General features: G+C 35.4%; 2 protein-coding genes across 2 annotated transcripts; both read right to left on the minus strand.

Annotated features, from left to right (window-relative positions):
* Positions 1-1542: 1542 nt before the first annotated feature.
* Positions 1543-3894, minus strand: LOC134236915 (solute carrier family 25 member 35-like). Its single transcript, XM_062719084.1, has 4 exons — positions 3694-3894; positions 3049-3292; positions 2398-2616; positions 1543-2286 (listed from the first exon to the last, which is right to left on the minus strand). The coding sequence occupies exons 1-4, from the start codon at positions 3840-3842 to the stop codon at positions 1978-1980; spliced, it is 921 nt and encodes a 306-aa protein (XP_062575068.1). The 5' UTR covers positions 3843-3894; the 3' UTR covers positions 1543-1977.
* Positions 3895-6838: 2944 nt separating this feature from the next.
* On the minus strand, positions 6839-9794 carry LOC134236916 (uncharacterized). Its single transcript, XM_062719085.1, has 3 exons — positions 9735-9794; positions 8934-9093; positions 6839-8822 (listed from the first exon to the last, which is right to left on the minus strand). The coding sequence occupies exons 2-3, from the start codon at positions 9085-9087 to the stop codon at positions 6985-6987; spliced, it is 1992 nt and encodes a 663-aa protein (XP_062575069.1). The 5' UTR covers positions 9088-9093; positions 9735-9794; the 3' UTR covers positions 6839-6984.
* Between the last annotated feature and the right edge of the window lie 1479 nt (positions 9795-11273).

Below are 11273 nucleotides of genomic sequence, written 5' to 3' on the forward strand. Positions count from 1 at the left end.
ACAAAACAACTTGTTTTGAAACACAAATATCCCGGTCAAAATTTCCAGAGAGTACATGTATGACGAGAATTTAAGAATTTCTTTAAAATCAAGATGAAAAGGTTGATTTAAAAGTATTTAAGAGAGCATCTTATTTTTTGCAATGTCTGCACTATTCAGGATTCTTCCATTTTTTTATATCACAGGATGAAAAGCCAGGTTTCCCAAATTTGGAAACCCGATGGAAACATATGGGAATCGTGACCTCAGTAGTTTCCATATAGGTTCCATTTTATGGAAAGCACATAGATTCGCGACATGGAAACAATCAACTTGTGGTTTCCCGTAAGTTTCCCAAGATAGGAAACCGTGGGACCATGCCTCAGTTGTTTCCATGTAGATTCCCGACATGGAAACAATCAACCTGTGGTTTCCCGTAAGATTCCCGAGATAGAAAACCATGGAAACATGCCTCAGTTGTTTCCATATAGATTCCCGACATGGAAGCCATCAATCTGTAGTTTCTTCCATGTTCCCTGGTAGAGAAACTTTGAAATTATATCTCATATTAATTTCCACTTAAATGTATTTTTTATTTTACAAAAAGTTAAATATTTTCTGAGGTTACCACATTTTTTCCTGATTATAGAATTTTTTCAAACGTGTACACATACTGTATCAAAAGAATTAACTCCCCCTTCGAACAGTTAAAATACCTAGAAGTGTATACTTTCTGTGTGATAAAATTTAATATTTCATGACCCTGAACGCAAATTAATTTTAAATTGGATTTATCAAATTAGTCTTGGTAAACTCGTCTAGAATGCGTGAATTGGAATAGAGAAGAGTAAGTGCAGTTATATAGAAATCAATCATAAAGGAACAAGTTGCGATTACTGATTAAAAGGCAAAATGTAGATGAGTAAGACTTTGTATAGTTACAAAGAAATCAATGTAAACTGGTCAGAAAAAAATCATTCATCGAATGAGGTGGCAAGGGTGTCTGAGTATTTTAATACTAGTATTTTGCTATCGTAAATATTGTTTAAGATATTTGTGTTTTTTTTTTGTGTGTGTGTTAGTTTTTTTTATTTATTCATTATTATTTGTTTTGTTTGTTTGATTGTTTGTTTTTTGTTATTTTTTGCTTCTCGTTTTTTTTCGTGGGAAGCCCCCCCCCCCCCTAAAAAAACCCCCACATATTTGAAAACGTTGGTATGGCCTGTGTAACTACAGGCAACTGTCCTCACGTGCCATATCAGGTGGAGACACGTGCCGCGAAGACACCTGTCACTGTGTATTTTTTGTATATTCTATGTGATTTGAGAGGGTTTTCTATCTACAGGGTACAATGGGTTGTTGTCAAGCATGTACACACACAGTCTCCGCAAACTCGTTTAAAAATAAGATGATGATTTGTGGTTTTTATAATCATTAAAATTATTGTATAATAAATCATAATTTATACAAGAGAACATTATTTATTCATATATTCACATAAATAACCTACATTTATAAAACTACCCAAACCCATTTATGAATTGTTGAAAATAAAAAGATATATTGCTCTTTCGAGGAACTTTATTTGTTGTTGAGAAATAGTATCAATTAATTGCTGTGTTTGAGCTTCAAGAATCAGGAGAGTAATAAGATTTAACATTAAGACGACAGCTTTTGATTTATTTTCTGAATATTCAAGACCCAAACAAGGTTTAGAAACATAGCAATATCGAGGGTTCACGGTTTATTGAGAGGAATGCCATTTTAACGAGCGATTTATTGTTTTCTGGAGAGCTTCTCCGTCACTTCTCAAGCAGACCCAAAACATAATAAGTTCTGACATTAAGAAAACTATCCTCCTGGAAATGGAATATTAGAATACATCAAGTATGGCCATAAATGACAAAAGCAATGAACCTTCCAGTATTTTATGGTGATTACAATGTTCATGTGTGCAGAATCGAATACACAGAATACTAATTGGATTTACGTAGATTCTCAGGAAAATGATTTTTTATACATGTATCGTAACCTGTCCCAGAAATATAAACTAAGGATAGTTTGAGGACCCAGTCTTAACAGTTGAGGTCCCCAACCCTTGTAAAATCCCCACAGGCCCTCAGTCCGAAATATTTGAATAAAACAATTAGCGACTCCAGAATAAGTTAGACCTTTTCCTTCCGAACAGACACCTTGGTTGTACATTCTGGTGGCCACAACATCAAACGGAGTCATGCACAAGGTATTCATTACGGCACTTGCAAAGGTTGCTATTAGTGCATTGCGCCCATCATCGGGATCGAAGTACTGTAAACAGAAAATGGGCAATTTATGTTATGCCATTTAAACACGATCAGATAATGGGATGATCATTGTCACGTGATAATCAGTAACACAATCATTACCTGTTGTACTCACTTTCAGACCAATGATATACTGTCTAACAAAGGAGAATGTAGTCAGCTGAACTGAAGAACCGACCATAACTTTTATGACGGAAGCATATGCCCCTCGCCACATTCCAAACAGACCGGAGCTGCGGTAGATACTCAGCAGTCCGTGTGTCATGCTTTCATGGGCGTGCTGGTATCCAACAGCGATGTCCTGAACAGCTTTTGATTGAAGATGAGTTTTTACCTTTGAACAGAAAAGATTAATTATTTTTGTACCGTGTGATTTAACTTTATTATTTTTCTTTGGTTTGTTCAAATTTGTGAGTAATTTTTTAGAGTTTGTTTTCATAATTCAAATATAAGCTAGACTACGAAAAAAGAAGATTTTTCAATATTATTACTAGTATCTGAAACCGTGAAATTACATATCTTACTTAAAAGAACAGCATTCTAATGAAAAAAATAAAAACATATCTACAAGGTTATCAAAGATAATGGTTAATTTATTTTTATTATATTTTAAATCGTTTATTTGATGAGCTTTATCAGGTGAACGAGAACAAAGCTTAAAAATAATTACATCTAATCAACATGTTATCAGAAAAAAATCCTTTTTTGGTAAATTTTATTTTATGTTGACAAGTTCTTATTTCTTTTAAAAATACTCGGTACGCACCAAATAAAACGGGCTTCCAACCCATGTTGCTATACCTCCAGCCAAGGCTCCAGCCGCAATGTTCCTTGGGAAGGAGTATTCCCCTGACGGCGAGGTCGTGAGCCCAGCGTTGGTCAAGATTTGGAATGTCCCCAGTCTGAGGCCATTCATCGTCATCTGGTACCACAACCCTGGAATAAGCCCCTTCTGAATACCCGTGATTCCCTCATTTTTGGCGATTGTATAGAGGCCGTGTAAAGCATTTCTATCAAAAAGTGTGCTTTCAGTTAACTTCATCATTTTAATTCAAGGGAAAGTTTGAGCTAATGTAAGTCTACATACAGAATCAAAGTATATCAAACTAGACAGCTGAAAACGGTATATATATGTACAATTTCATATTTCCTCCTTTTATTGTGTATATTCAACGTCTTGAATATCTATTAATCGAATATCATATATATACATAAAAATATCAAAATTAAATTCTGTTACAATTAGAACAGTGTCTAAGAACAATGTCACAGTATGTCAATCACAATGTTATTACGGATATTTTTTGCCCGCCTACCGAGTTTCATCTTAAAGTTACTGTATAGCTTTTTGTGTTTTTCTTTTCATGATAAGAATATTTCGATAGGAGGACAGGTGTTTAGATAAGATTACCTATACACAATGGTAGTCTGTCCTCTTGCCTTAAGTTCCCCCTGTAACTGCATACGGATTTTGACCACCTCCAGTGGGTTGGTGAAGAGACATGCTCCACATCCTGCTATTCCAGCGAGCAAAAACTCGACATAATGACTCCTATTCATCTCTTCATATCCGTATTAAATACTCCATCATGTATTTAAATTTATTCATCAACCAGCCTCAAATTTGACCCCTGGCTGATCATATGATTAAAATTCATTTCAGCAAGGTTCGTGAATGTAGGCTCCATATACATGTACATGTGGGTCATTTTGATAAACTTCTGGATGCATGAATTCAGAAGAAATGTTTGATAGATAAAAACATAAAACTGAGTTTTTTGTCAACTGCTTTGTTTAGAAAGTGAGGAATTGAAAAAGGCATAACTCATTTAGTAATACTTTTAAGATTAGGGAAAATTCGGCCATTGACCATAGTTTAGTTTCGACGTCAGTTTAAATAATCATAAAATATCTGTTATCCTCTATTCCGGTAAGATATCTGTCACAAAAGATCATTGCTTGATTTGTTCCTGATTTCAGCTTTATCTAGCTCTATATTTGAAAGATAAAATTAGAAAATAGAGGGTGCAATTAAGTATCAGTACATCTGACCAGATGATCATCGTTTTGTTGTTATGTAGTTCATGTACGTACACGTGTACCCATCTTCAAGTTGTTGCATAAACGGATTAAAAAATCAAGACACCTTCAAGTTGTTGCATAAAGGTTTAAATTATTAAGACAGCTTCAAGTTGTTGCATAAACGGATTAAATGATATATTAATGGCACGCCAAATTCACAAAAATGAGCTAATCATAGTCTTGCAGTCGATAAACTAGGTTTATCGGTTGTAAACTATAGTTACGGACTTTAAACTATAGTTAACAACGTTAATCTATATTTTACATCTGTAAACCATAGTTAACGCGTTTGTCTATGTTTCAGAATAAACTATACTTAAAACTGGAAACGATCATTTGCGATTGTAAAACATAGATTACAGGTATCGGATAAATACAGTTTCACGATTTGTAAACTTTGGTTTACAACTCTTAACTATAGTTAACGATCATTCTGATAAATATAGTTTCACGATTTCTGAAACTATACATGTATTGTTAACAACCCTTAACTATAGTTTACGATTGTAAATTATAGTTTACAGACGTGAATCTATGTTTATCAACAAAATCTATTGTTAACGTTTTAAATGATATATTATGGCACTCCAAAGTCACAAAAATGAGCTAATCATAGTTTCACATTCGATAAACTAGGTTTATTGGTTGTAAACTATAGTTTACGGACTGTAAACTATAGTTAACAACGTTAATCTATATTTCACATCTGTAAACTATAGTTAACGCGATAATCTATGTTTGACAACCGTAAACTATACTTAACACCGAAAACTATCATTTGCGATTGCAAAACATAGATTATCTGATAAATACAGTTTCACGATTTGTAAACTATAGTTTACAAACCGTTAACTATAGTTAACGATCTGATAAATATAGTTTCACGATTTGTGAAACTATAGTAACAACTCTCAACTATAGTTTACGATTGTAAACTATATACAAACGTGAATCTATGTTTATCAACAAAATCTATTGTTAACGCTTATTACAGACAGATAAATAGATTTACGTAAACTATGTAAATAAATATAGTTTTACAGATGAAAACTATACTTGAATCGTTAACTATAGTTTACGGTTTGTCAACAAAACCTAGTTGTATCAATTGTGAAACTAGGTTTTACATTTTTGTGAATTTGGCTTGCCATAGATAAAATTAGATTTATTTAGCATTCGTGAACTATACTTAACAACCGTTAAATATAGTTATACAGATGAAAACAATAGTTTACGAATTGTTAACTATAGTTCACGGTTTTTAAACTATAGTTTGCAGTCGATAAACCTAAATTATCAACTGTGAAACTCTGTTTAGCTCATTTTTGTGAATTTGGCGTGCCATATATATTGATCCTCTTATCATTTTTTTCCCTTTTGAATTTTTTTTCAAAAGCCATCTCAAAATTGAAATTAAAATACATAAAACTCTAGCAGATCTTAAGATGCAAAATTTAAAAAAAATATATCTATCACAGGCACCTGACGTTACTTATTTTTCTTTTAATAAAAAATATACCCATACCTAATAACTAGGTAGGGTTATATTTTTTTATTTAAAAAACAAGATGTGTTTGTGAAACACTGTGCCCCCGGCGGCAACAAAGTTCGAAAAAGCTATTCTTAGCATAATGGTTACAGTCAAGGTCACAAGGTCATTGACCTCGGTGTCGTTTGAAAGCACTTAATTAGTGAAGTAGGCATACCAAATATAAAGTCTTTATCTCTTATGGTTCAAAAAATATACCGAAAGTTCGAAAAATCTATTTTTAGCATATAGGTCACAGTCAAGGTCAAAAGGTCATTGTCCTTGGTGTCAGTTGAAAGTGCTTATTTAGTGGAGTATGCATTTCAAATATGAAGTCTCTTATCTCGATCTGTTCAAAAGTTATGGCGAAGGTTAAAGTTGATAACAAATAGAATAAAAGTAGGTCAAACTCCAAGGTCAAGGTCAAGAGGTCAAATGTACCCAAAGAAAGGTCATGTCACAAGTAACACACCTATGAATTATGAAAGCCATAGCCCCAATCACTCAATAGTTATGGGCTAGGACAAACAAACAAACAGACAGACAGACAGACAGGACAAAAACAATATACCCCCGATCTTTCGATCCGGGGGCATAAAAATAAGCAACGTCAGATGCCTGTGCTATCTATCTAGCGCTAGGACAAAGAAAAGTCTGTCTAATAAAAAGGATCTCAACATTTTTCACTCTTATGAAAAAAGTTAGCACAATATGCCCATCCGGGTTGTTTCAGATCAGTGCATAATTGACTTTTTAGGGGAAGGGCATGCTGGTACAGGTTGTTTTGAAAACTTCTGCTGTGTATGTTTCTAAAATCTCCTCCAGAATAACAAACTTCAGCGCTACTTTCGATGAATTTTACCTTAACATATCAGCATAGGAAAGTAAATTAAAAGCGTACATGTAGTAATACCATAAGAACATATTATAACTATGTATATAAAAAAAGGGTCCATACACTGTTCTTCTGAATTTATCATCAGGTAAGCTTTTTAAGTCTTTAAAAAATCAAATACTAGTATTTGAGAAGTTCTTATCATAGAAAAAGACAGAAAGCAAAGTTATTTTTTCGTCAAATGTTTTTATTGGAACTTAAAATTGATGGAAGGTAACTTGTTCAAAATCTGTATGTCCATCCCAGCACTTTCCATTTAGTTCATCACACCTTTGAATTATCGGTTTGTGTGTGTGTCTGTCTAATCGAATCTGTAGAGTATGACTGTGGCTTTCTTGGTTTTCACTCTCAGTTGCTGACGTCAAAACATGAACCCAGACATCGTTTTTCAGAAGTTGTTCCCAATCGCTAGCCGGAACGAAAAACTCATGATCATGGTTGTCTATTGGATTCACGTGAGAGGATGTTAGCCTGAAATGCAGATCTGGTTGGACAGTCTCGTGTTTGCCTTGAGTGGCCGGTTCCTGGTATATTGGCGACATTGAAGACATGTGGTTCAACATTTCGAGTAAAGCGTCTGCTTCCTTTCCAACGCTGTCGCCTTCCCTGTGGAGGGGATAGATCGGCCATCTTTGTCTTACTTCACCAACACCGGGAATTTTAGGTAAAATTGTTTGTATTCCAGATGCCATAACTCGGTGAATAGCTCCTTTGTCATCAAGGACACCAACGTCCTGTCCAGGAACATTTCCATAAAATTCAACAGGAGTTTGATAGAAGTGAAGGGTTGATATGCCTTTGTATGCCAGATTAGCGTTATGGGAATCTCCTTTACGACCATTTTCAGTTACCTCGCTTTCATTTTTCATGTCAAGATTATATGGATTCCAGGATGCAAGAGGATTGAGATAGATAATTTCCAGAGGAATGGCATATGAGAATTTTTCTGTCGTTGAGGTACAATTGGTCTTGAGAGTTCCAACCGTCTTGCACGACCTTAAAATGACCGATGCTACTCGGTTTTGATGGTTTTGTGCCATCCACAGGTTGCTATCGGAGAACCCCCTTTGGCTAACTTGCATTCCATGATGTAACTTGTACTCCCGGTGGTAGCGTGCGGTGTTTTCTGCCCTCTCTCGTCCTTCTCCAGCTATCAAAGCAGTATGATTAAATTCACTGTCATGTTGACCTCCTCGATAATTGTTTGCCCCTGGAACTCCATGCATCAGAGTGTCCAATAGACCTTTAGCATACGCTCGGTCTTCAAATTTTCCGTATCCTTCAACTTCATCAAACTCAGCTTGAGCTGCAGATGCAGCGACTGTAAATCTGGCTTCCTCGGTACGGCTGTAGGTTGACATATTGTATTTTCTTGTCACTCTGTAAGCAATGTCGTCGATTGGTTTGAAAACTTTAAGTGGGACACCTTGGTGAATTGGGCTACAAAGAATTCTGTAGGTCCATTGGGCGTATCTTGGTTTGCCATGGGTGTCTATGTCCATTATTTTTTTAGGCAGAAATGCTAAATCTTCATTGAGATCCTTCATACCTGTGTACGACATCAGCCTGACTTTGTCAGCGAGGTTATCGTAGTCAGTGGCGTCTAAGTGGTGGGTCTCGCTATGGAAAGGTTCATGAAGGTGTTTTGTATCCCACTCCCAGTTCCCCTCCAGGTAACATAAGACTGGTTTGAAGTAAGGTTTGTAGTTCCTGATGGTAGAGTTTTGAAGTCTGAAGGCCCGGAAATACTCTTTCATTTCCGCTATCTGCTCGGGAACTGTGTGTTTTGTTGTGACTGAAGGCGGGACTTGTGGGTATGCAATTTTGTCTGTTGCGTGATAGTTCCCTTTATGCTGGCTGGGCATTTCTAGGGTATAATCATTATGACGGGTTCGGAATTCAACACCATTCAATACAGCATTAACCTCTCCAAAGCCAATAACGTCTTTGTAGTTTGGATGCGAGTGAATGGCACTGGTGGTTTCCGAATTAAAAGAATCAGTCCCAGATGACAAACGCCTCACTTGCTTGATACCTTTATAAAATGAATTCATCTTGTTTAGTGATGTTAGAGATGACGTAGAATTCTTTAACACATTTCGAAGGGGGAGTACAAACTACATAAATGTATGTGATTACACATTACCCGAGTCTCCATCAGAGCGAATCCTCTCTTCGACATAGAACTGCTGGGTAACCAGTTGTTTGGTCAGATCATTCAGTATATCCTCCATTTTCTTGAGCCTGTAGTTGGCGCCCAAGCTCAGTCCCACCACACATACAAGGATGAAGAGCTTCATGATAGACTGACGCGAGAAGAAAGGTATGCATTTTGTTACATCAAATAAAAACTAATTTAAACAAATGTCTTAAAACATCATATAAAAAGAGAAAGCCAAATGAATATACATGATCTGTTTACGTCAAAATAGTTTGATAAGAAGCAGTGTAAATAAATTTATAATTACATACAATTTAAATAAATGGTCTCGATTTGGTAATGAAATATTTAAGATATACGATAATATGATAAATCATTAGAAAACATAGGTTGAATCATATGGATCGATGTTTCACAGATTTCAGTAAATAAACAGGTACATGCAAACATAGAATTATCCTTCATACGGATTAGGGTTTGAATTACATATTAAACTTGAAAAGAATTAGAATATCTTATAAAGTATCTGATCGAATTAAAAAAAATATTTGAGCAATATGGTTGAAAAGGAACCACCTGAATTGCTTAGGTAAAGCAAACCGAAAAAGGATTTAAAGAATCCCTTAAAAAAAAACCTTTGTATAATTTTCAAAACATCACTATATACTTTATAACCAGATCTTTTCAATATTTTTTTTAAATAAACTTTCATTACAGCAAATTAAGATAAAAACATTAAAAATAATTTCCTGGAGAAATGAATAATTAGAAAATAAACCAATATACCTATTTGTGTCAGCCTTCGATCGCCAAATAGCCGAATCGAACTGCTGAATATTACATTCTGTGTATCGTTTTTATAGGCAGGTGAATTTGACAAGACATTATGATAACATCCATTCTCTGAATCGAGATAATACAGAAAACAATGTGTTAAGGGGAGATAACTGGTTCCATCTGTCTGTCAGTCGGTTCACAAGGGAGATAATGCATCAGTCGATAGTGATTACCAGAGTATAAGTACTTTTGTGTTGATTATTCATCAAAAAGGCAGCATATGTTCTGAGAGGACAATGTGGATTAACAACTTTTAATGCATTAATTTTTTCAAAATATTTTATTCAAAGCATAAATTAATTAAGTTTTTTTTAACAATCATAAATATATGCTGAAATTAAAAATCTGTCTCCTTAAAGCTTGGTAAATGATATTCTGTTGGATTATAAAACCGGAACTGTTTATGGATTTTCGATGTCTGTTTTTCTGTCTATCAGTTGCAACGATTGCATGGGCGTCGGAAGCAAATTGAAAGGGGGGGGGGGTAATTGAAAGGGGGGCTAAATCAACAAAAAAGGTAAAACCCAATTTTCAATGCCTATATATTGTATATATTTGCAAAAACAGGGGAGGGGGGCTAAGTCCTCCCTAGCCCCCCTGGTTCCGACGGCTATGAATTGTAATGGTTAACCTTAATGTTAGGTATTTGTATTTATCTGTTTAGCAACTGTTAACTGTTTAGCAACTGTTAACTGTTTAGCAACTGCCTCTGTGAATTTCGAATGAATGATGAATTTCACGATAGAGGCACTGACCCGTAATCCTGTCATTAGCAAATCAGTGTTTTAGGGTGACCTATTTAGGTTCAACTTTTCGCAGACATCCTCTAATCTCAGCGCAAGTAATTCTGGATGAACATTTTTATTCAAGTTCTACACTAGACCTTCGAAGTCAGTCCAGACTCGCTGGACATTGACCTTTGACATAATTTTCATTTAACATTATTTGATAAGATTACTGAGAATATTAGCAATGTGTGGTCTTCATCGAATCTCAATTATAGATAAATATGGATGCAACTTTTATCATGCAATGATTTGACTACGTTACGCAGACTTTTCCAAAGTGAGAATTTCTCCCGGAAGACTGTCTACACTTTTATATTGAAGCTTCTACTTTTTGAAAAGAGAATCAGGGGCGGATACAGGATTTGTGGTTAGGGGGGGGCGTGGATAACTTTGTTGAGGCAAGAGGTCTGGGGGCCGGTTACTAAGGCCCCCAATTTCCAGGGCGAAGCCCTGGTGGGGGCCCAGGGGGCGAAGCCCCCGGAAGCTCCTGGGTTTTCGTGTATTTTAGAGTAATTAAAATCAGGCACAATAATGCATATTTTTCAATTATTTTTGTTAAAAGTATATAGCATATAGGTGGTGGCCCAGGGGGCGAAGCCCCCAGAAGCTTCTGGGTTTTCGTGTATTTTAGAGTAAAACCAGGCACATATTAACCAGTGCATATTTTTCGATTTATTTTTGTTAAAAGTAAATAGCATAT

Source organism: Saccostrea cucullata, unplaced genomic scaffold (assembly GCF_032062105.1).
Source record: "Saccostrea cucullata isolate Sc308-1 unplaced genomic scaffold, CSIRO_AGI_Scuc_v1 ctg34, whole genome shotgun sequence".
In the NCBI taxonomy this organism is placed as follows: domain Eukaryota; kingdom Metazoa; phylum Mollusca; class Bivalvia; order Ostreida; family Ostreidae; genus Saccostrea; species Saccostrea cuccullata.